The 27,832-nt window shown below is 48.0% G+C and overlaps 2 protein-coding genes across 4 annotated transcripts in view; one reads left to right on the top strand and one right to left on the bottom strand.

The window, feature by feature from the left end:
- LOC144104271 (uncharacterized) overlaps positions 1–4,285 on the bottom strand; it is a 33,141-nt gene extending 28,856 nt beyond the window's left edge. The window contains exon 1 of the mRNA XM_077637167.1: positions 4,172–4,285. The gene's annotated coding sequence lies outside the window, so the exon portion shown is untranslated. The remainder of the gene's footprint in view (positions 1–4,171) is intronic.
- Positions 164–24,252, top strand: LOC144104270 (pancreatic triacylglycerol lipase-like). 3 transcript variants are annotated; one of them, XM_077637164.1, is made up of 11 exons: positions 164–948; positions 11,345–11,520; positions 13,912–14,195; positions 14,722–14,868; positions 16,023–16,131; positions 16,407–16,529; positions 17,507–17,626; positions 18,163–18,429; positions 20,227–20,344; positions 22,117–22,287; positions 23,694–24,242. In XM_077637164.1, exons 2-11 carry the CDS (start codon positions 11,427–11,429, stop codon positions 23,800–23,802), a joined length of 1,542 nt encoding a protein of 513 aa, XP_077493290.1. In that variant the 5' UTR covers positions 164–948; positions 11,345–11,426; the 3' UTR covers positions 23,803–24,242. The 3 variants fall into 3 exon arrangements, with proteins under 3 accessions (XP_077493290.1, XP_077493291.1, XP_077493292.1); XM_077637165.1 differs by lacking the exon at positions 164–948 and adding an exon at positions 4,971–7,902 and having other exon boundaries at positions 23,694–24,252; XM_077637166.1 differs by lacking the exon at positions 164–948 and adding an exon at positions 7,990–8,031.
- Positions 24,253–27,832: the final 3,580 nt, after the last annotated feature.

Genomic DNA, 27,832 nt, shown 5'->3' with positions numbered 1-27,832 from the left:
CCGCTGGGACGATGGCCGCATCGTGAGTGTGTGTGCATGGAGTCCCCAGCGTTCGTTGTCTTAGCGCTGCGACGCTGCGTTGAGTCTGTCGTGCGCGTCGCTTCACGCGTGACACGTGAGCGACTCCGTGGATCGTGGGTGAGACGGGCCTGATGCCGCTGCTGCCACCGGTTGCGAGCGTGCGACGGGACCTCGTGGCCGCGGTGGCGAGGGGGAACCTGCCCGTCCGCCGGAGCGGCGACTGGGAGCTCCGGGCCCCACTTTCCACTCGTGCGCTGAACTCGCTACCGCGTGTGGAGTCTCCGGCATCGGCTCTCTTCCGCATTGGCGATACATTAAGAGGAGAGAAAGTTAAGCATTTAATTTTACTTCTTCAACAGAAACTCCACGAAGGTGAAGGTTACCGCATGGTGGTGAAAGGTCAAACCTCTGCCCGCGTTCCCTGGCTTCTTCCGCGTCCCGGCAGTCACGATTGTGCTTTTCCGTCCCAGAATGACGTACCAACTAAACCGTCGGTCTGTCCTCTTGAAGATCAAGCTGTTCTCATGAACCTGACGGATGTTAACTCGACATAGCGAAGTTTAGTCTCTTCGAGAAGTCGTCAACTTGCCATCGCTATTGGATACCACGGTTTTCGTAGAGAAGCGCCTCGTCAGTAGCAGCACCACTGGCGAGTGCTCAAAGAAAGGACCCTGGTTGCATTTCTGGTGTCCATGAAGATATCCTGAATTCCGCGCGCCTTTCACGTTGAATCTGCGCGGTTTATATTACCTGGGCTTTCACTGGTGTGTTTGTGGTGCAGGTGGCGTCAGGGGAGCGAGTGATCGACTGTAAGGTGCGCGTTGTTCGTGAGGTCGACCCGGCATGGCACTGACCGTGGGTGTGGCAAAGCTTAGGATGTCTCCACCAACCTGGCATGCCCATAAACTTTGGGACTTAAACCGGATGGTGAGTACACGTCTTGCTTTTCTGTGTCTACGGCCTTGCGGTAGTTGAACAACAGTTTGTAATTATTAAGGCAGCATTGAGCCAATCGTATCTTGACTGCGATGAGTTCTTCTAATTTGTTGTCACGTTTTGCGTGCTTATTTCTTTGCTTTAGCTCATCGTACATGTTTCGTTTGCTTTCTTTCGCTGATGTTGAAGTTGATTTTGTTTCTTACAATGGAGGAGCCGGGACTTAAAGCTACGACAGCTACTTGGCAGAAGGTCCAGACTCCATTTACATTTTGATAGTGCAATTGGAGACCACCAGTACAGCGTCATGAAAACTCATAAATGTGAAGAAAACTATTTTAACGTAAATTAAGAAAAAATTTCAACTAATTACCTGAGTTGCTGCAAGCAATTAAAGCAAGAAAACAACAAGAGGTTCCATATGTCGATCGCAGAGTGTGCAAATCAAAAGAAAGTCAGAGAAGAAATTTGCAGCACACAGAACAGGAGAAGACAGACAAATTATTTTGGCACCATCCCCCAGCACTGTTCAAATAATGCACTTCCTTATTTATGGGAAGCATTAAAAGGGCCGCGTTATTTTCTCATGCTTCTGTATGTCCTGTTTAGCATGAAGATCGATCCACAGTGCACCTTCTTGGCATTAGGGTAAACTAAATTACTTTGCATCATCCGAAGCGCTGGTGTTTTTTGAATTTGTGAAACTGAAATAAAGGCATTATAATGATGTTTTAGGTATTATTTACAACATACTAACAGCCTGGGAAAGTAGAACAGAAGTACTCTCAGAAATTTTCGTTTTACTAAAATATTCCTTGTCCGACAAAAGAGGCGCACATTTACCATACATCGGATTATTTCCTTCTGAACTAAATACAATTTGCGAAGTATGCTAACCGCAGCGATCTATAGCGCTGGCTTACTACTCTTTGTTTCGGTTGGTCAAGAATTCGTCTTTTTTTTTAGTTTATAATTCGCACCTAAGTATTGTTGCTCATTCTGTTCAGCGCGCCGGTTTGTAACGTTACAAGTCAACTTGCAGCTTCTAACGACCAGAGATCACAAAAATAACACACAAGATTCGTCAGGCGTTATGTGCCACTTACTCTATAAGGGGTCCGCCGAAATGATTATTTGACTTTACTTTGTTGATCTTTTCAAACATTTTTTGTTTCCGCGTGCACATGCGCTTTGCACTAAATGAAGCTCTTCGATATATACCAAGGCGCCATCATTCCTCGGTCTAAAGTGCAAACAACTGTTCTGCTTTCCTCTTGTTATACCAGCGGCGTCGCATAGCAAGGAATCATGTTCACTATAGGTCGAAACCGATTTTTTGGCAGTACCAGCCTATACGTATAGGTTATCGATTCGAAAACGGAGCCCTTTTTCAATTTCTCTCCACACAAGAACATACAGCAGGGATAAAAACTGGTGACAAACGGTGTTTGCCCAAGACTTGCTACAGTTTGAGATACCACTGCTTATGCTGCCTATGAACACTTAGAGCCCTTTGCAGTGTCTTTAGACATGTTATCAGAAGTAATGAGCCCGAGGTCTTGGCTGCTGGGTAATGTTGTGGAACTCGTATGCGTCGCTAGCATTCGGAATTATATGAACGTCATACAAACTATTCTCTTCACCGTTCTGAAGCTTATAGGGATTCCCCGTGGTGCTCCAAGAGCGCCACTAAACGCTTTAGAAGTGAACCACTTGGACCTGCGTATGGTGCGACTGAGAGCAATGAGGCATATGCGGTGGGTCGAAATCGGTTTTGTAGACCATCAGTTCTCACACTCGTGCTTTGATGCCAGTGTAGGTAGAATGCAACGCACGCGACGCTCCATTTTATTGCTCGTTCTTTTTACAAACTTGGCCGCAATGATTTCCACGGCCACGTTGGATGCCGTAGAGATAAGCATGCGCTCACTCGAGATGACGGCACGCAAAAGAGCTCGAGTGGTGCAGCTATAAACTCTGCTATTCCCTAATCTCTTCCACTTGATATGTTCAAGCGGGCAGAAAATTTTCCCATGTTTGCTACACATCGCCGTTGAGCATAAATTTCGGATAGCTCTTTTTGTCACAAACTGCACCTCTTCAGCCTATTACATGATGCGCATCAGCGTTCCTTGTGTATTTTTTTTACGGCCACCGGATTGCATACAGGAGAGGTTCGTGTCACCAATGCCATCGACTTTCTTTAACGTCCGAAAGCAACTCAGGCTATGAGGATTCGACAAGAAAATTGGGCTTCTTGGTGCTGGGATACTGGCTGCGACATGTTAACTAGCGCGTATAAAACCGAGGCAGAGAAACAGACAAGCATGTGTCCCGTCTGTTTTCCTGCCTCTGTCCGCTGTTTGCGCTAGTTAGCATGTCGCAGGCTATGAGGGACGCCGTACTGGAGGGCTCCGGATAATGCCAGCCACGCGGGGTTCTTTAACGTGCACTGGCATCGCACAGCACAGGGGCCTCTAGCATTTCACCTCCATTTCGATGGAGGTGAAATGCTATATGATCCAACCGCGATCCCACCGCAGCCGGGATCGCATCCGCGTCTTTATGGTCAGCAGCCAAGCACCATAAACACTGAGCCACCATGGCGGCTCCCTTATTCTCCAGGCGGCACACCAAGTCATGAACGACTAAAGCGCTAAGTGGAGCCGCGTCTAATAATCGCACGCGGTAGCTAATTAGAAAAAAAGGAGCACTAAATCGGTCCCCGCACCCATCAAGATCAGTGCTAAAGCGAAACGCCTATTAAGAATCAGTGCAGGAAAATGTCTAAATAAAAGAACCTCCTTCACAACAAGGGTGCGAGCTTGACGGAACTTCCCTTCACAGACATTTTCCGCTAATCGTTGCGGCGATTGCTGCAGTTGTTGTTTGGCTGTTCCTGCGTTCCGCGCCGGGAACTCAGGAACGCCCCTGCGTTCAGCGTAGGACGTCAGAGCAGCCAGCCTAAAAATTGCAAGTTGATTTGTTTCATTCAGCCACATCTACAGGCTTGCTTTGCTGCACTCCGTAAACACCACCGCCAGCTCTGGCTAACAAGAGCGGCTACAGAGAGGGCATTTCCTTTCGTATCAGATGCGGAAGAAAAAAAAAACAGATTCGTTCCTGCTGCTATGACGGCGACGGCCAAAAACACTTCCTCGACGCAGTCCTTCGAAGCTTCACGCAAGCAACAACCCCCCTTCCTCCCACCCACCGTTTACACCTTCTCTCCTATTCTTCCACCGGAACAAACCTGCCAGCACCATCGGGGGCGCGTTTTCAAGTTCTCGGACCGGAAGTGATGCTGGTGATGTCTGCCGGCGCTGCGCACACACGCACATACACTAGGAAATGACCTGTTATGTAACTCTGGCTTGATTTGCGGCCGAGATGGCGGAGACGGTCTCGCCGCCAGCACCCTATAGTCTCGCTTCTGTTCGGGAGCCATTTTTCTCGCGTGCCCTTCCTAGTTCGTAGCGGAGAGCGAACTATCATGAACAACAACAGCAGCAACGAAGCGAATGGAACCGGGCTGTTTGGCCTTTCTTTCTAACTCGCTTCGGCCATTGCTTCTTTTTCTCTCTGTCTGTTTCGTGCGCCCGATAGAACGAACGAGCGAAGCGGTAGCTAAAAGAAAAAAAAAACACAAACAAAAGAGGATTTCCGCCCACTTTTCCTCGCTCATCGACGACAGTGGAGGAAATGCATCGTGCCCGGTTGTTATGTAACGCCCGAAAACGACACCCGGTCGTGGGCGCCGACTCGCTTTCAGGAGTGGCTTGGCGGTTGGAATCTGTGTCGCGTCGGCTTGGACTTGTTGTTGGGCGATGACGGTGTTTTGCTGGCGGCCCCTAGCATTCCGTGTCGGCCGCCTCACTTTCTGGCGCAGCGGGGATGGAGGCGTTGCATCAAAGCGACCCGCTGTAGTGCACGCGTGGCGCCATCTGTCGGGTCTGCCGAGCGTGCCAGCGATGCGCTGGGCTGTCCCGGCATGCGGGTTGTCGGAAGTGCGCAACGCTCGTCGAAGTGGCTGCCGTTGGGCTGGGATATGAGTGATGCGCGTGCCGGATGTCGCTTCGCCAGCACCGTTGATGCTTTTGTTGTGGGAGGAAACACTAGGGAGGGTTGCGGTCGTGTCGGTGGCTTATCGCGTACGGCTGTTGACGAGTCTGCTGGGTCGATTTGAGCACTCAGCCAAATGGAGTGGGAGGCGGGGCTGGTTCACAAGGGTCTCTCTGACCAGCGCAAGCTGCTAAACAGAGCCCGAGAAGCAGTCCAAGCCACTGGAATCCTGGATCGTAAGCCCGACCAAGCGCGGAATTCCGAAACAGAATGAAGTTTCAATGCGAAATCATTACTAGTCCCATTACGAGAAAATCCGAGTGTGTGTGTACTCGCTGATGGCACAGAAAGTGGCAGCGATTGGCAAGCAAAAAGAGAGACGTTATCAAGTGGCCGTACGGCGCACACAGCAAGCCGAGCGCCGCCACTTCAGACAGTGCTATACCTGTCGTTCGTCTATATATGCCCGCCACTGGGCGACCGCTATGTGGCGCCATCATGTAGTGATATTCGTACCAAAATTATGTGTGTTGTTTTGTGTTGGGTTTAGGTCACAGCAAGGAGTCGTATTTTGGTATTAAAGGCCCTGGAAGGCTTTCTTATTCTTCGTATTTAAAAAAAAATCTTGAGCCTTCGTCTAAGACCAAATTATTCTGCCTGACGGAGCACTGGTAGTCATTCAGCATTGTTAGTAAACCCCCCCGGTTGGTAAATCGTATGAACATAAACATTTGAGCCAAACAGACCTTTTCTTACATCAGAAATATACGATATTGCTCCCAGGACTGCTTCTTCTTCCAATTTTCACCCCCCCCCCCCCTCACATTGTTACCCTTCATATGACTTCATTCCGCTGCAATTACATCGTGATAGAAAGACGGCAACTGTTAGCAGAATGGCATCTTTTTGCATCGCGAGCAGCAGGTTGCAGAGAAGCCGTAGAGAAAGCAGGCTGAGGGTCACTGATAAGTCGCGAATCTACGTTATCAGTAATCGGATCATGTTCCCGGGAATACCAGAAAAGTATACCCATAAAACTGCTATCACTGAGTGGAACATCTGGAACAATTTGCAGCGCCGGTGATAGCGCCTAGCCTCCAACGCGGAATGGTGAACGAAAGAAGAGGGAAAGCAATTGACGCGCCCAGGGGCCATATCATATCCCTGATAAGCCCAGGAGTGCAGGTCGTGTTAAAGAACAATTCTGCACGTGCCCTTTATTGCAGAGACCGTGTGTCATACAGCTATCGTTCTAGAAACTAAATCTGACTGCGCCATTTTCCTTCCAAACTGAGTCATGTCGCTTTCTGGGCAACAGCCCGCAGGCGTCGAACACCGTTTGGTTTATAAAGTACGGATACCACAATACGTGGCTTGTGCGATTAACCGAACACTCTTGGGCGTTTAACACAGAGCCGCTTAATGCGCCCGCTTATCCATTCCGGCAGTAAAGAAGCCAGGGACGAAGAAAACACTTTGCCGTTTTGAGAGGCGACACGCCATAGCTCAATCCACTGAGCGGCGGTAGGCGCAATCAGGGAAGTTTGTGGGACCAGGCGTGAAATGAATTTCAGGTCACTGGAGCATGGTCGTGAGTGTCCCTGCTCACTTGGTTGCTTTGATTGAGTGTGCTCGCTTTGACGGATTGTCTCCGTCCCGGACAAACGAACCGCGCAGGCACCAAGGTCCAAGCGAGTGCTTGCTCTTCACGACAGCTTCATCAAGGCGACGAGGAAAATGGGGTGACTGACCTCCAGACAGCTCACTTGGCTGTATAAATAAAAAAAGAAGGAAAATAGCAACGTAGGTCAACAAAGTAACGGACTCAGAAGGCGAGGAAGGTCAGACTTATTATGTGCGCCTACCGATGGCAACAGCTGTGTAAACGTTCCACAATACGACGTAAAATAAAAACGACGGACAAAAAGTGGAGCTAAGGAATGCGTCACGGAGGCAGTGAACTGAGTACTGCGACATTGCCAAGCTGTCTACGGGCTACAGCGAGCGGTACCACCAACTGTCCTGTTCAAGAGGGCATCTCTTTCGTCAGTCAACGCTTTCTGTGGTGAAAAGAAAAAAAAATATGATAGAGAAAGCAGGCACATGTCAGGGGTCCTCTTCTGCTATCTTAAGTTCCCAGTTCAAGAGGTACACACACACACTCAGAGCAGGACACACAAAAACTATTTCGATTTCTTCCCTGCAAGCAGGAATGCGGAAGGGAGGGCTAGGCTGTCATTTCAAGTTCATCCCTCACCTTGCACCCCCCCTCTCTCTCTTTAAATATGACTTTTTCTTTCCCACCAGGAGCCATTTCCCCTGAACAGATTATCTACTTGCCCCCCCCCCCCCCCCCCACTCTTTCCTTTATCGATGTTTTTTTTTCGTCACACCTCTGAAAAAAATAAAATAAAAAGAGGACACTCCTTTCACTGGCCAGATATCTGGGCGCTAAAAAGAAAGAAAAAACGTTTGCGTTTCATCCACCATTTCGCCAGGTTTTCACGGCTGTCGTCCAAAGGCACGGCGCCGTCGATTCCCCGGACAAATCGTTTTCGACGCTGCGAAAAATTTCTGCGCCCTAGCGTGTGGAATGGGAATGAGTGTGCACGGTTGTCAACGTCACGTTTTTCGCTCCATAGATTAATAGTGACGTCACCAAATCCCGGGTCGCAGAGGCGAAGCCTGTGTTCCGCGTGCCGCCTAGTTTGCACGTGCTGTGCGCGCTTGGCGCGGTGTGTGCGGTGTCCGGAACATTCGTCGCTGCTGGATCGGAATGGAAAGTGCGTTGTTTACCATGGGATCATTGACCAGTTGACCGAGCCTTCGCCGACTCTTCCGAGGACTGACAGAGAGAGAGAGAGGCGGTTAGTGACGGAGAAGGTAAGAAGACGTGGGTGACATGAGTCGGGGAGGGTGGCGGTTCTTGGAAGGCAACGGGTCCCGTTAAGCCTAACGGATGCGAAGCGTCCGCCTCTACTGTCGCGCTGTAAGCTTCGATCGTCGCATCAGGTGGGTGCTGGTGCCTTACGGCGAGTGCTGCGGGCGGTGCGGAGGGCGTAACTCTCGTTGGCTTTACTGAGCCTCATGCAGTAATAAGTATGAAATGCCTCTTGGCTGGTTGCGAGCTGTTTGGTTTTTTTTTTTTGATGGATTTGCCGATTATTCCTATGATATATACGAATAGTCGAACCTGCAATTGATGAAATGAATAGTGCGCGCTCAGCAGTGCACTGAATAAGCGCATCGAAATATTTTTAGAAGGAACAGAAAATAGGTATATGCTGAGCTGACGCGAAGAAGAAATGCGGACAGGGTCAGACTACGCCTTCGTTATCATTGCTTGCAGAGCAATACAAGCAACTACCCGAAAGCATCAGTAAAGAAAGGCTGCTTTATTAAATTATTGATCTGCTTTCTCAGTGATGGCGCCAATCTGCGATAACCTTGCACCGCATCCGCTCAAGAAATCTGCTCGCAGTACGCGCGGCGCCGATGCTGGCTACCAAAAAGAAATGACGATAACAGTTAAACGTCCGTGGAATTAGGTCTGGGTTCTGGGCTTTCAAACGGCAGGGTGTGGCGTCTTTTCGTTTGAACATTTCCACTTGCTGTCGTCGAACTGGTGGTGTTTTCCTTTTCATGGCTACAAAGCACGAGAAAAAGCAGCCTAGAATATTCTGAAAAAAAAAGAAAACACGACAAAGACTTGAGGTTGTAGTAATTTATAGCTCGAAACTGAATCTGCGTCGGATGAATCGGCCGAATGGTTTGTGTTTGCTTTTGGTTTGGTAGAACACTTGCTTAATATTTCGCACAGCAAATCCGTTGTCACGCTGGTCGAAAGAACCCAGAAAAGAGACCCACCGTGTGGTGCAGATATTAGTAACACATGGCTGCTGTCTGACACCAGATGAATCACTGACTGTCTTCTCGGCGTTCCTTGTTTCATTTTCTTTTTGCTCTGCGTGACCTATAATTACATGGCTGCAGCAAGCTTAATTTGTCTTAGTTAAATAGCACCGCCTAACAAACAAAACATGTTGAAGCATATCGACCTGTTGGTTATACGCGACCCTTGTTTTTGCGGAAGATGAGTCTTTGCAGACGTCATCCCCACGTGGTGATGTTCCATTTGGTGGTACCTGTCCTGTCTCCCGGACTACTCATGTTCTTTTGTCCGATAGCCAGCGCTCGTGCGAACGCGACTATGGCCGGTCCAATGCGTTGGTGACTGGCAATTGCATGCAGCCGGCGGCTGGGCATCCGTAGATGTTTTTGAGAGTAGAGCTTGAATGTCATCAATGGCTTATCTTTTCCCTGACCCCCCCCCCCCCCCCCCCTTTTTTTTTCCCCTGAAGTATCTTCCAGAATCGATCGAGTTTACCGCGAGGCTGAAGTTTCGGTGAATCACCAAAGATGCAGTTCAGGTCGGGTAGATAATCCTTGATAGGCAACCTGGTTACTCTGATTTAGGAAACCAGATTAGGCTATCTTGTGTGAATTCCGCTTGAGTGCATGTGAAAAAAAAGTTGATACCTGGAGATGGGGTGATACCAGTCCTCTCGCTTAAAAAAAACAACAGAACTTTGGGCTTCCTTAACCACATTGTTAAAGAAAATGTGATAGCATTACAGCATTTGGAAGTTGTCTGGCCTTCGAAAATTCCAAAGGTCCCTTCAAAATTTCGGAAGCGGGCCCATCCCACAAAATAGATTAAGATGGATTGGTGGGTTGGGTTAGGATAGGCACATGTGATAATTAAATGTAAGGTACTCTAGCAGTCCTCGTATTTTCAAATTTTGTGGTGCTGATGACGTCGTGACCCTCTCGACCAATCAGGGAGTTTCGTCACAGAGAAACCCGTGGTTTTTGCAAGGCGACAACTTGAATGCGATCCGTTAAAACAAATATGCACAATGATCAAAGACTTAAAGTGACATTTAGCAGTTGAGTTTCAGCGGTATTTTTTTTGGAATGCCAACTTTTGTCATAAATGCCTTTTGGCTAATTACTGTAAAGGGAGAGGGGCGCGGTAATGAAATAGCAATCCAGACTTGCCGGCTTCTTTGGTCACTAGGACAGATGACCGTTAAAGAAGGTTATTTACCTCTACATTGGTACGGTACCATTGGAGGCCCTGAGACAAGCGCCGAAGTGGTGCGCTCGCTACCACCTTTTTCAATGACTGTGCATGGATAGATAGACCCCATTAACACCATCTCCTTTGGATCGGGGCGCTAGATAACGCCACCTTGCGTAGTTGAAGTGGGTGTTTTATTTATTATTATGAACTTTAAAAAAATGATCCTTATTAAATTTTTTCAATTCTAGTCTATTCTATATGTTCTAAACTATAGTTGTTTTCTGTGAGGCTTCGTGCAATTTTTTCATTACGCAAGATCTTCTAAGGACTGGACAACGTGAAAGGAACACAGAACAGAATGACTACTGTTTGAAGGTCTTGTAGCATGGACCAGCTAGCTCAAAACAGGATTTTGATGTTCCATTACACTTTTACGCGACCAGTAGACTAGTTTTCTCTGATCTCTACCGCCGATGTGGTAATTTTGCTTTCACTATTCCTAAAACATATGGCTTTTGAAAAGCTGGAATTTGTTGTTGGCCTGCGGAGGAATGACACATATTCACAGTGGGGGATTGTATGATTGTATGTATGACTTACTGTCGACCAGACGAAACCAGCACTCAGAAATCGGACAAGAGAGTAATCAAATATTCTGCTCGCTGTTTTCCGCGATGTTTGCTATTCACCAGCTGCAGGCTATTACCAGAAGACGTTTTAATAGGCTGCTCCCGTGGGCTACAAAAGTATGGTTTTATTCTGTGCATTAAATGTTTTTCACACACACACATCTCCCAAATATCAGTTATCCCATGTTTCCTTCAGCGCCCCCCTACGGCGGCCGACAGATTCAATTACAGCTTTACCCATGGAAAAGGGTTTTGAGATGGCGTAGCCGTTATAAATGTTTCTGTAATAGCCACTTGGGCTTGCTTTACGATATAATTAGGTGCAGTGCTGGCTTCGTCTATCAGTGGTATAGGTGTGCGCGACCAACCTGAGACATCAAACATTTGCCTGATTATTGCTCAGCAATAAAGCCTGCTTTTAGGAAGTATATGCACATACAGCACGTTTTAAGAATGAATCACCACGTTTATCTGCACTATCGTCTGTAATATTAGAAGTCCATTTATAACGAACATCGGATATAACGAAAGCAGTCCGCGTGACCCTCAAGTTCGTTATAAGAGGGCTTGACAGTGTGTGCCTCTTCTTTTCCTCCCAACCATTGCGCAGAGTCCGTGAAGCAAGAAGCCTCGCGGCGCGCCCCCCTGGGCGGCGCGCCCTCAGGCCCGAAGACGACGAGTGGCCAAGGTCCATGGGGGCCCGGATTTCCTGGAGGGCCCTCTGGCTGGCCCTGCTGCTGCTCGGACCCACAGCCATGCGTCCTGCCTCAGGGAGACATCGGAGACGCAAGTGACACCAATACAATAGCGTTCATACCGATACCGTCATCCGCTTCCGCGATCCGCCACTGCGCGTGAGCAGAATGCGCTGAAGGCGCCAGATGGCGCCACGTGCCCGTCAGCTGCGTGCGCGCCTGCAGTGTCGGGACCAATCAGCGAATGCGCAGCGGCGCCCCGCGGCAGCGGGTCACGGTTGTGGATCGGGGGTGTATGCTGTAACTCTCTAATGTCTGGTCCCTGCGGGCTCTCAAGCGTTGGCCAGTTTTTCACTTCATTTCACTAGCCTGTTTAACGAATTAAAAGATGGATGGAGGGATGCTGTACGATGAAACAGCCAACGATAAGCACACTTCAATTAGAGAGGTAACTCAATGCCAGAAGCACTGTGGGGGCCGGTAAGACGAGAACATCATTTACGACGAAATGCAGAGAGGTCGCCTTTACTGCTCACTCTGCAAGAATAAGGAAAGAAAGAGGGGTATGATGAATGAGGATGGGGACATAATATACATGGGCATCATATATTTGTCGGACGCAGCCGCGAGTCGAGCCCAATGCTGCTTACAAAGCGGGGTTACTCTCGAACTGCCTGTAGACGTAAAGTCTCGTACCACTTGAAGGGACATTAAGGACTAATTGAGGTTGGCCTGCGTCAATAGACTATGGCGTTCTAACGGCAGGGGCCAGTGGTCGAAACCAAAAGCAAAAGTTTTATAAGAAAGAAAAAAAAGAACAAAACACAGATGTCGCCATCAGCGGCCGATTTCGCAAGCAGAATGCGTGCGTCAACACTGTTTTTTCACCTTGTATCTCGGAGGCTATGCTACGCTACCTTAAACATCGTAACGCTGGAGCAACCAGTCCTTTTCGGTAAGGATGTCACGAGTTTGAATGGACTGCCGAGGAAGATTTTTAATTCTAATTTTCTCGCCTATAAATCCGACCTTTGCTGTTGGATAAACGCCAACATAGCCAGGATAGAGGTAGATAATAAATGTTTGCTGATAACAATAATTGGATGTAATTGTCCCATGTCAAAATGTGCCATGGTAACACCAAGTATCTGCAGTTCGCAGGGGTACGAGGGGCAAACATAGATAATATGATCGACGTACGCTGTAATCGAAAGTAAACTCTTCGAGGAAGCTTCTTACACTTACTTGAAAGCTTACTTTCTTGTTGCTGCAGAATTTAAAAAAATGTGGCATGAAGAGAGTGGCGATCAGATGGCTCGTTTCTTTGGTGTCGGGTCTGTGTTTTTCGCACTCGATCGTTTGGCTGAATGCCAACTGATGTGCGCATAGAAGCGAAACTATCGCTGAACAACTTTTACCGTTGAGGCAGTAGAGTGCCTGCTCGTATACACCAAAAATAAAAGCGATGAGCAATCTTTGAGCTCCCACGCAGATGACTACAGAGCGCAGCTTTGTCATGGCAATAATATAAAAGTTATGATTCGAAATATCCGCGGCCATAAAATTGACGTGTTTCATATCGGCACACGAAATAACAGTGCAAAAAGTTCCGAATCAGTTTATTTCTTTTGGCAGTACGTGATGAATGCAGTCGCTGAAGTGGCATCATTTAGTTGCTACGGTGAACTTGTATAAGCGCTTATGGTTTTCTTGGAGCCTAATGAAACTAAAGAGAGTCATGGTATATGTTATGGGTCTAGCATTCCTCAAACATCATTAATAATCCTGGGGCCTTAAATTTACAGGCGCAGACAACTTAGCAGGAGCGTCCCCATTCTGTTAAATCCGCCTTTTAAGGCGAAAGCCTTTAATGGCTCATACTCGCGGCCATGGATCTGTCCGGCGTCCGTTACATCCAGCCACTACTGCTAACTAGTTGTAACCAATACTAGTAATTACTAAATAGACACTTGAAATGACTAAGCAACAATTAACCAATAACTAGCAATCAACAATTAATTAGTTGTTAGTTGATTTATAGTTAATTAGCAGTTCACGAAGGCAGCAACAGTAGCAGCCAAAGTCGCGCGGAAAGGCTTTCGCCTCGCGCACTTTAGATCGCTAAAGTGCCCCCTGAAATTTTTTTCACATGTGGCGCCCTCTGAGAAGTGGCGGAAATTTGTCTGCAACCGGTTTAAAACAAACGCAGGTGGGAGACTCAGGCACGATCTGGTTCCACTAGGCGCCAACTGTGCCTGCGATGTGCCCAGGTGGCAAGTGTGTGCTTGACAGCTCCCGCCATCTGTCACATGCCCCTGTCTCTAAGATGAAATGCGCATGCGCGACAGGAGCTGGCGATTTGTTTTCAACCAGTGGTTCTAAAAGAGGAGAGGCTTGCATGCGCAGAGCGGTCTTGCGAAAAAGGCGGATTGCATGTTTGCGTCTTCAAGGTGTGGCTGGCGGCCCGTGTTTCCTAACGCAGGCACACTGGGTCTGCTGGAGAAATGCATGCCGGACCTGGGCTGCTTCCGAAGCGGCGGCAACTGGTTCCACCTGCTCTACCGGCCGGTGTCTTTGCTGCCCGACGACCGGCACCTGGTGAACACCACGTTCCTGCTGTTCACGCGTGAGAACCCTGTGATACAGGAGTTCCTGCAACCCAACGTCGAGCACCTGCTCCGTCGCACCGTGTTCCAGCCGCACAGGCCCACCAAGATCATCGTCCACGGTTTCATGGACAACATCATCGTCGGAAAATGGCTCTTCGTGAGTGGCGTGTCCCTAGACGGCGCTCTTGCACGAATTTTGAAGAGAACATCAAACGTGCTTTGACAGACTGTAAACCCATACATCCGGATATCCAGGAGGACATCAACACTTGAGACGGCAAGAGAGGCCTGTAGATTACTTGTGTTGTAAAAATAGAATAGAAAAATTACTCAAGCCATCACAGAAATCAAAATCATATAGCTAGAACGTAGGAAGAAAACAGCTTCGTTTGGCAAAGAGCCAGAACAGGTCAAAAGGTAAAGAAGAATATTCGAAATAACCAAGATGCCAGCTGAAAATTTCTAGTCAAGGTGGCGCTAGCCGCTACCGCGATTCAAATAGGATGTAAAAAGCCATCCATTAATCGTTCAGTCGACTTCCTAACGCGTCAATGGATATCATGTATACATGGAGACAACGCGCTCTGAATGTGCATCGAATAATTGAGCCAGAAGCTTGTGTGCTGAATAAGTCTTCCTACGGAAGTCTGGCGACAGCGAATGTCTCTCTCTTCCATTCGCAGGACATGAAGGATCGCTTCCTGGAGACCATGGACTGTAACGTGGTAGTGGTGGACTGGCGAGGAGGCAACGTGCTTCCTTACAGCCAAGCCACTGCAAATTGCAGGGTCGTCGGGGCCGAGATTGCCTTTCTAGTCAAGATGATTGAGGTATTTTCTCACTCTTTTTCTGAAAAAACTTATCCTTTCTTATGATCTGTTTTTGCTTATTGGTTGGCTCGCTGTGCTGAAATAGTGCGTATTAGGTGCTGTAACAATTAAGTGCTAGAAAAGGATGGTGCGACTCAAGTAAAAAAAAAAAACTGGTAGTGCATCGGCAACCGTCGTGTTTTAGCTTCTTCGAGCAGACGCTATAGGATAAAGTAGAAAGGCCTAGATGAAAGAAAAGCTAAGAGGTTGTCTTGAGCCGTGATCCTAGGACAAATAGTGATTGCTGAATCATCTTGTACAAAACGGAAATCCATCAACATGCAGAGCATGTTAGCAGACTCCGCTATGCTAACCTTACGAGCTGTTGTAATGGTTTTCTCTCTTTAAGCGGGGAAGTATTGTAATTGATTCGCTACGCAGGTAATCGACGCCTAAAGGTCAGCGCTATGTACTTGGTGGTGGTGGGACCGGGGCAGTCTTTTATAAATTTTGATACGCCGCCCATATCCTGTCTATTGACGGTCAGATAACGTTTTGTGAGGGAGAAGAGGACAAGTTAATGGCGTCGCTTGAATGCACAAGAAGGGTTATGACTGGCGATGTATGAACAGCGGATATAAAGCCATTTGAATGTTTTAAGCAGTGGCTGGCTCGCAAACTCTTCAAGTTAGAGGATATGATGTAAAGCGCTGAGGCTATTCCTGTAATGGAGCCTCCCGTACAAAAAACTATCAGGCAACAAAATATTTTTGAACAGCTTGCTTTGCTATCTGTGCCTTCAGTAGCAGAAGATTGTCGCCTTTAAAATGCTTCCTTGCCAGACCACTTATTACTTACTTTATTTACACAAGTACCTGCAGCACCACCAGTGCATTATTGGGAAGAGGACATTGTAGAAAACATGTGCCAAAAATTAGCTGGTAACGAAGCAGAAAGCATACAGCAAAGCACAGTTTAGAAACGAAAACTAAATACGCAACAAGGTGACACAGAGCGCCCTAGATAACCACAAGTAAAACTTGCATGAACAACGCCACCACTCCGACCAAGTGCCAGGTGACGTGGAAACTTTTCAAATGCACTGATATCCAATTAGTTCCTCTACTTTAAGACGTGTCGAGCTGCCAGTAATGACGGCGTAACCTTGTTCGCAGCGAGTGCTGGGGACCAGCCAGTCGTCCTTCCACTGCGTTGGACACAGCCTTGGGGCCCAGATCTGCGGCTACGCAGGGGCAAGGTTGCAGAACCTTGGTCGAATCTCAGGTACGATCACTCACGCTTCCATGGAAACAAAACCGGAAGTTTCTCGGAGCTTGATCTGTTGGTGGCGCGACGGACGTTTTCCTGTCTCACTTGCTTGCTTGAAAAAACAACAACTAAGAGGCCACCCCGAATCTATAGTGACCAGCGAAAACAAATTAGCAAAGAACTTCCGGTTCTGTTTCTCATGGGGTATTGTAAGCCGCGCGTCCGCCGGAGCGAGGCGAACACCGCTTCGCGCTAGCCCTAACCACGGGAACTGCATGGACCTCCGCCAGGACTGGACCCTGCCGGCCCTCTCTTCTACAGAATGCATCCCGATGTCCGGCTGGACCCCAGCGACGCCAACTTTGTCGACGTCATCCACTCCGACGCCAGCCTGCCCTACCTTCTCCTGGAAGGTAAGTGCGGCGCTTTGGTTTTCGTGTGTTTGACGCGATAGGGGCAGTGTTGGTCGCAGATCAGAAGCATCCTAGTCGAAATAAATAGGCAGAAATGGGCTTGGGTAGGGCATGTAATGCGAAGGCAAGATAACCGATGGTCCTTGAAGGTAACAGACTGGATTCCAAGGCAAGTGAAACGTAACAGAGGAGGCAGAAAGTTAGGTGGGTGGATGAGATTAAGAAGTTTTTAGGGATGCGGTGGGCGCAGGTGGCACAATACAAAGTTTATTGGAGAGATATGGGAAATGCCTGTGTCATGCAGTGGACGTAATGAGGCTGATGATGATGATCAGGCAGCGAGCGTCGACTAGGAATTTTGCATATGTGTTGTGCTGTTTGAATTTGTAATCACCAGCTTGACTAGCATATTGAAAGTGATCTACACAGCCGAATTATATGGCCGTTGAGCAGCATGTTTTTTTTCAATATTGTATATTCGTGACGAAACACCAAGGCTTCAGGACGTATTCTGCACTATGGAAAAACTCAGTGACGCTTATCATGCATGTGACTACAGCTGCCGGTTTCGAGTAGCGCTAACGGGTGCCTCGGCGACCTTTATTGCCTTAACGCATAACAGCCATTCGTATTGTCCGTACTATAGAACTACACAAAAACCAAGATAGCTTTTATAGTAGCAGCTGTGTAAGGGACGTATAAACGAAGTTTCGATTAGCACTAGAACTACCAGCATATTTGACGGGGGTCTTGTATGTTTTGCTTGTCTCTTGCACTGGTTACGATTTATTCTGTGACTGAATATAAAATGCCTATCACCACCTGTCTCGAGGCCAATGGTTTATGGAGCACGATGACCGCTTATAATTAGAGCCATGAGCTTTCATGGTATGAAGTATGACGACCTTTCAGCTAGTTATACATCTGAATTCATGCTCTTGCTGCTAGTCTGCCCTCTTTCACGTGATGCGTTGCAGGCTTCGGTGTCGACCAGATGGTCGGTCACTTGGACTTCTACCCCAATAACGGCAACAACCAGCCGGGCTGCCAGAAGTATAACTTCAGGAAGTTTGTGGACGAAGGGGGCCTCATTGAAGGTGAGTACTGTAATCGTAGGCAGCTCAAGTTGTGGCACCTCAGCAGTTGGTGGCCTACTGAACCTTTCGCCGGAAGAGGTCGTTCGAGTTTCTTGCGCACAGAGTCTAAGCAGTGTGTATCCGGTTTGAATGAACGCCTCGTTATTCGCTGGCATCCGAGCGTAATTTGGGTTTCTTAATGTTCAGTTTTCCATCGGCTTGTATTGTACGGAAAGAAAAAGAAAGGAACACCATCATAAAGCAGTTGCGGAGGCTCTAGACGCGAGAAAGCAGAGTATTTGGTGGCCAATCTGCACTCAGGGAGTAGCCCCATTTTCAGATCAAAAGGCTACCAGCATAACAGTTTCTACCATTAAGAACATTGAGGCTTTAGCCGGCTGAACTTGTCCAAGCTAATCCAATTGAGCTCTAGACAACTGCATGCAACGCGTAAAAAGCGAGAGGTTGCACTCAGAAGAGATGCACTTCATCTGCATGGAATGTCTCTGGATGTTATTTTTGTGAACGGCCGGCACCTTCTCATCTATGGCCCGCAGGCGTGCGCAGGCTGAGTTCATGCGACCACATCCGTTCGCTAGACTACTACATGGAGTCCATCACTCGAGACATGCGATGCCTGCCCGTTGCCGTGTCCTGCCCGTCGTGGGAACAGTTTGAGGCCGGCCGATGCTCGCGCTGCGGTGCCAAGGGTTCCGACTGCGCAGTCATGGGCCTCTACGCGGACCGTATGAAGACCAGCGCCAGCGGCGAGCGCATGGGTCGCAAGCTGTACCTGAAGACCAACGACGGCCATCCCTTCTGCCGTGAGTACATGAGTCAGCAGTCTGACAAGCGTACACGTGGCCTACCGGTGGTGGTGAGCGATGAACCTTGGGAGATTAGGTATCTCAGCTGGAATTGTAGCCGACATTATAATGAGGATCCAGTAATATACGTTGTGGGGCTAGTTGGTTCATACTCAGACTTCTTTTATGCGCACAGAAAGACGACACAAAAAGACAAGGTAGACAACGGCCAAACAAAACCGAGATGTCAGGAGGCACCAATCCCTTCCTTATGCAGAATCCGAGCAGCCTCGCATGGCACGTAGTCGAGGAAATGTGAGCAACAAGGCTCGAATCTTGGAAAGGATGTGGCGAAACACTCACAAAAGGGCCCACTGTAGAAGAAAGGTAATCCAGTAATATACGTTGTGGGGCTAGTTGGTTCATACTCAGACATCTTTTATGCGCACAGAAAAACGACACAAGAAGACAAGGTAGACAGGATGCGCTCCGTCCTGTCTACCTTGTCTTTTTGTGTCGTCTTTCTGTGCGCATAAAAGAAGTCTGATTATAATGAGGAATTAGACTTTGGTACGACATGTGGTGCCACATATCCAATAGATGACTGGTAGTCTGCAGCACTGCCAGAGTCGGCACTAAGGGAAGTGGAGAGAATATCGTCAAAAGTAGCGCAGTATCAGTTGGATTGAGGTGAAGCAAATTTCCTGCAATAAAGGTGGCGGCGGCTGGCGTAAGATGGGAAGTCGGAGATTATTGCCGGAGAAGCATTTTTTCTTTGCAGTTCGCTCAACTCAGCTGATATGCCATGATTTAATCTGTCAGTCGTGTAGTTACCGCTCACTCAAATCATGAGAAAGAGGACAGTTCGGGGAATAAGAATGGGGTTGCAGCAGTTTTTGAGTAGCTACGATGGGAGAAACTGAAAATCACCTTTGTTTTCGATCCTGGCTCTCAAAAAGATGTGAAAGTGGGCCGCTATGGCCACCTGCGAGGAAAAAAGGAAACGAAAATTAGTTGGCCTACTATTCGTAGGTAAGCGTTCTGTCTTTTCCCGGTAGATGGCGGCTAAGTAGCGTCGAGCGTTTCAAACACGAGCTCTTTTTGGGCTGCAAGAATGTTAAATAAAGTATTTCGCAAAAACTTCACGCTAAATGCGTTCTGCGCTCGGGATATATTCGCTAACAGCTAAGTAGTAGACGCAAGAAAAGGGGCCTTGCAAGGTGTTGTCCCAAATGCTCAAATACCGTCAATTCTAAACGTTTCTGGGTGGTCGGATTAGACTTAGGCGATCTTTGGTGTGTCTGGTACAGCATGTGGAGCGCTTCAGATCTTTGGCGGATGAGAACTTTCTTTGATATTGCCTGAAAGCTTGGAAATGGTGATAATGATAGTAAAGCTACTAAAGAGTGTCGCAGGAGAAAAACGAGTGTTTGGGACGGTTTTGAAATGGAGGGTACCTGTACTTCCACCACAGTTATGGCCACCTATCGGGTTCTTTATTCCCAAAATCATATTTTTTTGCTTTGCAATGATAGCTGAGCCGGACACTTTATCCGGGTACAGCATTCCCACTAAAGGCGAATGTCGTTAGCAAAACCTCTGGCTTTCTTCTGCTGACTATTTAGAATATCATCGTCAGGAATGGGCGCCCTAGAAGGTGACGATGTGTGGTCATGAGGTGAAATCGTGTCTTGCACTAGTACATCTTTAAACAGGCGCACTAATAGGCTTGGGGGCGTTTGGAAGCGCGCTGTAACGATCAATAATCCCTCTGGAGAAAAACGCTTTGCTTTTTTTTTGTCCCCTCGCGTGCAGTCCATCAGTACCAGGTGGCCGTCCAGATGTCCAAGACCCCCAAGCGGGCCGTGTGGGACGCCTTCGGCCAGCTCTACCTCAACATGAAGGGGAAGTTTCATATCAGGCTGGGCAAGAGGTTTGTGTCTCTCCCATTTGGGCATTGCTTCTTGGGTATTCTTCTCCCCCTCCACTCGAGCCGCCAGTGTGGACGCCGCCAGGGGTCGCGCGCCGTGGCTTGTGGTAATGGACTGGCTCTCTGTCTCTATGTCCCCCTCGTTAGTGCATGAAAAATAGCATATAAAAAGAGAGAAAGGCAGTCTGCCTCTTGCAACGCCGCGGTTGGTTTCTGCTGAACCCGTGAGGTGAGTACATTTATGCTTCATACAATTCCATGAACTGTTTTTTAAGCGACAGCGTTACGGAGCTTGTGTCGCAGACAGTCTGGTGTCGTCGACCGTGAGCGAAAAATTCCCAGAGAAGCAGCCTAGGAGGTAGGTGGGCCACCTAGGTCGCGTGACGTTGTGGCGTCATCACAACCTGTCCATCGGATTGTGAGCAAACTGCGCTCCGTGGCGGGTGGAAGTTAAATTATTGATTGGTCGCGAGAGGTTGCTGGGAAGAGCATCCGGTGTTGCACAGGCCCCACCGGTGGCTGCACCTGCCATCGCAGGGCAGTGGCGCATCGCTTAACCGCTGCAACACTGCGCCAGGAGTTCTATGAGAATTACCAGGGACCCTTAATGAAAAATAGACAATGACCAATTCTGCAAATGTGGGCATTAACCCCCTAACTATCACGTCAGACCCTTAAAGCGTAGGTTAAGTGTCCCCTCCAATTATCTTATTTTCGTGCATTCATATTTTTTACGCAGGACTCCGAAAAGGTTAGTGTCACTGACTCTCTTCAGCCATCAAGCGAGAAGCTTTAATGACGCACTTTGCGAATAATTTAAAGCGGCACCAGTTTGGCGGCCTGGCTTTACTCGATTCACGTGTGCAGCATGGATGCTCTTGGTTAAAGTAAGATCAGCGTTGCTCAGAAGCGCTCTCGCGCCTCAAGGTTACCGAACTTCACGCAAAAGGGAAGTTACGCATCTTGTCTGCCTGGTTACTGACTTCGCTTCTCGATTGTTTTAATACGTTGAGTTATAGATAAAATGAGGGAGTATTTTGGAGTGCTTTTTTCGTTGAAGCAGTGATACCTCGCTTTATGAAATCTCTGGGCTTTGTTGCAGATACGCTATGCCTATGCGCTACCGACTATAATTGTTTTCGGCTCTAAAAGACACAATTATCCTCCGTGCATATCAGGCAACGGGCAGTTGATGACGCTAAGTGCGCTCGCTTCGAGCAATATTGCATATTTGATCGTCTAGCCTAAAGCAACAATTATATCCATATTTAAAATCACTATGAAAATTATTTACAGCAGATTTTCCTGCAGTATTTTGGGACCTAACAGAAATTCTTGTGGTTACAACAGGAGTTTCTGTAGTATTTAGCCGTGTGCTGTCCTAATGGCAGAGCCAGTTCTGTCGCAACAGCAGGCAACTACATAATACCACAGAAAAATCTATCGGAACGACTGGACAACAAAAACTTTGTTGTATTTTTGGACCGGCTATGTCGTATTTTGCGATTAACAGAGTCTTGGTTAAAAAGAACGGTCAGTCAACGAGAGGAAACAACCTTAAACCAGTTCTTGGAACGCTGTTCTAGGAGGCGGCAAAACAATTTTAGTTCAGTATCTCGCTTTATTCATGTAATACCAGCCGAAAGATGCAAAAAAGGGGCCTTCCTGAAAACGCACAACTTGTTACTGTGTTTCATCTTTCTGTGCGTTTGTCACCCAGACGCGGTGTGTAGACCTTCATGCCTTGCGTGTAATGACGTCGGGGTGTGCGTTAGGCCGCAGGACATCCGGGGCGGCCGTCGGTACACCTACTACATGACCACACGGGAGGAAGTGTCGGACGCCAGCGAACTGGGCCTCGAATGGAACAACCTGGACCCGGAGGTCGACAACCGGCTGTTCGTGCACTCGGTCAAGCTGCGGCCATTCGACGGCTTCTTCAAGCGGTTTGCCTTGCATATGATCTTCATTACTGTGCTGCACGCCTCTTGCAACGCGTTCGCACCGGAGGGGAAGCTGCAGCCTCCGTTTGCGGTTGTCACCAGCAGCTTTCATCAACAGCTGTTCATCATACTATAGCCGAATACAACTTAAGTCTGCAGTGGAGCTCCGCCCACATTCAGGATCGCCGCACAGAATTCCTTCAGGAGAGAAAATTAGGTCGTTGTTAAAACTTTTCTTGTCACCTAAATAAGAAGCTAATCACAAGAAGAAAATTGTAAGCTCTAGAATTTTGATGCTTGGTCTGTCTAATGCAGTCAGACATTAAAAAGCCGATTTTGTTTGCAGTTGTTATTAGCCAGTGGAGTAATACAGAATGCCGCGGATCGTGGCACGGTGTTACCAAGTAGGCTTTTTTTTTCTTTACTACTGCACTATTAGTTATATACTACTATAGTCACGAAATACCTTACAGTGCGTGAGTGAGTGAACAACTTTGTTGAAGAGAAAAGCCCTTGAGCACTGGGAGGACACGCTGTTCAGCTGGAGCCCTGCAGACCAGCTAACACTGATCGACAAGGCGGAATTGGCTGCAGAAGCCATAGGAGCTCTGAACTAAGTGCTCCTTTCAACCGGGAACCATCCCTATTTTCAGAGCCCACGTAACGAAATCCGACAGTCTAATTAATCCATAACTTTGGGGTTAGCGGTCTGCCACGCCATCTGTGGAATTCAGAACAGTTTCCCGAAACCCATAGTTTTAAGCGTGCAAATTCAGAATATCTGCTTGGTGGCCCTGATAGTTGGTCGATCCGCCCACAGCTGGCGCCTCCGTATACCGAACCCCCGAAACCGGCTGCAGATCATGTGCGGGCTTTCATCCAACGGTTTGTGATCCGAACAGCTCTAGCGTCCTCTTCAGTGCCCGGAATTAGTGAGGAAGAGTGCAGCTGAAGAAGGCGTGCTTTGCAGAAGGCGAGGCAAGCGACAGCAAATGCGTACAATTCATGCCTCGTCGGCGCTGATGTGCCGCCATTCAAAACAAATGCTTCGAACAAAATATAGATCATTCCGTATGCGAACATATTTAGATATGTGGCTCCTGATTTCTTAGCATTTCTATGTATGAATCAAGTACGGAGATATAGAGTTGAGGCGGAGTGGTCATATCAATAATGCTGCGTCGTGATTGGGTCAAAAGAGACCGGAACATCGGAGCTTCAAGCATTTGAAATTTATCACGTCGGTTTTGCTTTGGCACGGATAGTGGACAGCTTGTTTCAGGTTTGCATAGGTTTTACTGCAATGCACTGTCACCTGTTGCTTTTGTGCTTGACGTGCTGCTTGAAGTCCACACGGAAGGGTGTGTTCTCTTAACGTAGCTCGTTTTACATTTTTTTTTCTTCTGCAGGGGCAAGAAAAGCCTTCACCACACTCTGTACTGCGCCAACAACTCGTACGCGTTGCCGTCAGGGGAGGAGATCTTCCTACAAGAGACAGACTTTTGCCCAGAGTACTGACGACACTTTTGAGAGAGCGACACGCTCGAACGCTACTGAGACGATCTGAAGCTGCGAACCATCGATCACCCCATCTGCAGCTAGGATTCAGACTCATGAGAGACGTCACGATGGTGTTACGGTGCAATCACCACCGCATGCTGTGTGCCATGACTTATTCATCGACATCGCTAGTGCCTGAACATTTTCCTTCATTGAACTGCTCACCATTGCCCCAAGTGCCCCGTTTCTCTCAGGAATGGTTGTGACTGCGAGAACATTTGTTGTGCCTGCACAAGGTCATCGACCGACACGGCATGCATATGGGGTGCAGCATCATCTGAGTGTTGGAGCTGACGTTGTGCTGCGTTCACCTTCGGTCGCGTCTTGAAACCAGATCGGATTGTTTGTTTTTTCTGCTTATGCGCAAAATAAAGCAATCAGGGGTGCCTGGGGTAGTACAAATCCTTTACATAACGTTTCCCACAATTTAAAACGGCTCTAAACAAATACTTCTCAAAGGCGCCGTTCCTCAAAGGCGCCGTTCCTCAAAGGCGCCGTTCCTTTCCGGCCTGAAACTGTCTGGCCGGCAGATACGCTTTGAAAGAGATGGGTGGTGGCCGTGGATAAAGATTTCTATTAAAAAAGGAACGCCTGAAGGCACCTCTTAGGTGGTACCCATGCATATGGAGATGGCTTCTTGGTGCGTGCAACCAGCAAGAATTAAACGGTAGCACAGCAAAGTCAGTCAGCCGCAGTCTCACGAGGTGGGTGTTCAGTTGGATTGGATGCCCTGTCGAAAGGGGGCGATCCTCTCGAGTCCCTTATGTAAGACCGCTGCACTACGGTAACCGCTTTTAGGCCACGAAAATATGTTTACGGCCGGGACGTGAGCAGCGCTTTCGGGGGCCTGTGGTTTCATTTTTGCGTTCGGTGTACGAATCGGTCCAGACGTATACAGGCACAGAACTCTAGGAGAATGCAGCACTGGTGGCAGGCTTATTTTTGAAAATTTCTCAATAACGTTCCATGGCGAATTTCTTTAGGCTTTGCCGCATTGACTGTTTAGCTTGTAACTGAGGTAATCAAATCTACGTATCGTATAAAGACTGCGAGAGTTACCCCTCGCACTCCCAGAGCGGAGAATGTATCCTTCGAATGATTAAGCATTTCTCTTTCAATCCGTCGATGAGAGGTACCAGTGATCGTTTCGGAGCCTCTACTCCGTAAGTAGCCTTCTCTTGCGCAACATTGGCCCTTAGATCTTCAGAATTGAGTAATACCACAGCATGCTTGTTCATAATGTATTGGGGAGGTTCGTAAAAATCGCAAGACGCTGAAGTTTGTCCTTACGAATACAACGCTATAGCATTACAGAGCTCCGACGCATATAATCCACCTCTTTCGCTTAGGTTTCTGTTTCGCGGAGTTGCTCATTCTCATTTTTCGTTGCCTTGCTTGCTTTTTACTGTGTGGGTGTCGCTTATGTTTGACGTTAATTGGAAGTGGCAGTTACGGAAACTGACTAACAAAGTGTCTCTGTAATGCAGTTCGTCTACTGTGCGGTGTGAGGTGCTCTTACAAGGCCTCCATTTATCGCATTGAACAAACTTCCTGAGTGCTGTAGAGGTAGCGTGCTCGTCTTCCGACCCAAAGGACAGAGATTTGATTCGGCAGTAGAACGTTTTACTACCATTTAGTAGACGGGGTTAGTCTGTCAGAGCGGAACGGTGGGTGTAGAAATGAACGTGCAGAAAACGAGAATGATGTTCAACAGACTCGGAAGGGAACCACAGTTTACAATTGCTAGCGAGGTGCTGAAAGTCGTAAGGGAAAACGTCTACTTAAGGCAGGTAGTGACCACTCATCCTAATAACGAGAGCGAAATAACGAATAAAAATGGGGTGGAGCGCATAAGGCCCGTTCTCTCTGATCATGAATGGGAGTTTACCAATATCCCTCAAGAAAAAATTGTACAGCAGCTGTATCTCACCGGTACTCACCTATGAGGCAGAAACTTGGAGGATAAAGAAAAAAGTTCAGCTTAAGTTAAGGTCTGAGGACCACACGTGAGCTACGGAAAGGAAAATAAGGGTAACATAAAGAGACAAAAAGAGGGCAGAGTGGGTGAGGGATGAAACGCGGGTTAATGACATCCTGGTCTAAATCACGATGAAAAAATGGGCTCGGGTAGGGAAAGTACTGCGAAGGCAAGATAACCGCTGGCCCTTAAGAGTAACGGAGAGGATTCCAAGAGAAAGTAAGCGTAGCAGGGGGCGACAGAAAGTTAGGTGGGCGGATGAGATGAAGTTTGCGGGAATACGGTGGCTTAGCTGGCAAAGAACAGGGTTAATTGGAGAGATACGGGAGAGGCCTTTGCCTCGCTGTGGGCGTAGTCAGGCTGATGATGAGCAGAACGTCCTTGCTGGCTAGTCGTTCATTTCAATAAAATGTACAGGACTGCGCGAATCAAAGGACAAGAGACATAGGAGCGAAAAAGGCACGCTTAGTCCCCTTTTTTCCTTACAGCGAAACTTTTTCTGTGACGTTACCGTATCGACCAACCAGAATTTTCCAGGCGCTCCAATGCCAGGTTTTCCGCGGAGTCGGACATTTAACGCCATCGCGCTGAAATTTTGCATGACTCTGGGCTCCATTATGGCCTTCTATAAATAAATACGGTAAGCCTTTGTCATTGACGATGGCCAAACAGTGATCATGGCTATCACGAGTTCATTTTCATCTAAACATATGGCACTTGTATTAAAGGGGCCAACATTCGCGTTTTCCTTGCGAGCCGTAGGAGGATCCGAATAACTTTGCAGGCTATTCAGCAAGCTCAGGCAGAGTATATGAAGCAAAATAAAAAAAAAACTAACGCGCGAAAGCAGCAAAAACAAAATGAGCATCCATAAGGAACAACAAGGTTGAGGACTGGGCGAGTTGGTAAGTATTCATTTTAAACCAGCCAGAAGACGCGACACAAAGGAAGAAGCAAACAAGACGAGGCTGGACTAACAACTGAAGTTTTATTGAAAGGAAGAAAACAACGAAGACTCGCACTGAGATGCGCGCGCACATAAGCCATATCAGTGAAAGGGCACACAAAAAATTTTTCAATGTCAGGGTCTTACTAACAAGTTATCTAAAAAGGCAAATTCCTTAGCGTGAAGGTTTACCGACGGCTTAGCCACACACGTGTCCTTAGCCTTAGCAATGTAGAAGGCTTCAACTATCTCGCGACAGATTTGTTTTTCATTTCTATAAACTACAGTAGTGTCGCTGAAGTCAGGCGTGCAAAGAGACAGATCATCGTCTGATTTGCATTCTCGAGATTGCACCTGCAACGCCAGATTAGAGTTCGCCTTCCCACCCAGAGAGTTAGAATGCTCCGTCAGGCGCACATTTAGACATCTGCCCGTCTGCCCGTAGTAGCATCGACCACAAGGCAGCGGAACGCGATACACCACATTCTTTCTGCAAGGGGTGAGCCGTGTCTTATGTGACACTGTGCATCGGGAACGATCACTTGATGTTTTATCAAGCCTCCTTTTTACGCTCGCGCACAAGCCTCCTATCTTGTTTTTAGCTGTGAAGACAACGCCAACGTCATACTTCGCCGCAAGTTTCTTGAGTCGGTGTGAAACACCATGGAGTAGGGAAAGGCGGCCACCTTTTTTCGCCGCGCCTCCACGTCAGCATCTTCCGGCCCCGTGTTGCTCTTTCTCAAGCGAGTCAAAACACGTTCAGACAAGCGGGCAAGGTGGGCAGTTGGAAACCCAGCAGCCATTAACTTTGAAACCTGCTGCGAGAATGAGTCCTCAACGCGGTGATGGCAAGACTTACGTAAAGCGGACTTGATGCATGTGACTGCCAAGCCATCCTTTACCAACCTCGAGTGGTCAGACTGATAGCTAAGCAGAGGCTTCCCTGACCTGGGGCTGTAGCCCCAACATACGTGATCGTCCCCAAAGCACAGGTCTAAATCAAGAAACTGCAAATGGTTATCTTTAGGAAATTCAGACGTAAAAGACAAGCCCTGACCGCCCTC

The sequence above is a fragment of the Amblyomma americanum genome, chromosome 9 (assembly GCF_052857255.1).
Source record: "Amblyomma americanum isolate KBUSLIRL-KWMA chromosome 9, ASM5285725v1, whole genome shotgun sequence".
Lineage (NCBI taxonomy): Eukaryota > Metazoa > Arthropoda > Arachnida > Ixodida > Ixodidae > Amblyomma > Amblyomma americanum.
This window is presented reverse-complemented; position numbering and strand designations above follow the sequence as displayed.

What these genes read in the sequence shown, in the direction of transcription:
- LOC144104270 (XM_077637165.1), top strand. Translation starts at nt 11,427, where the DNA reads ATGGGGGCCCGGATTTCCTGGAGGGCCCTCTGGCTGGCCCTGCTGCTG. An exon ending in CATATCAGGCTGGGCAAGAG is followed by an intron (nt 20,345 to 22,116) that starts GTTTGTGTCTCT and finishes GGTGTGCGTTAG; the next exon opens with GCCGCAGGACATCCGGGGCG. An exon ending in TTCGACGGCTTCTTCAAGCG is followed by an intron (nt 22,288 to 23,693) that starts GTTTGCCTTGCA and finishes TTTCTTCTGCAG; the next exon opens with GGGCAAGAAAAGCCTTCACC.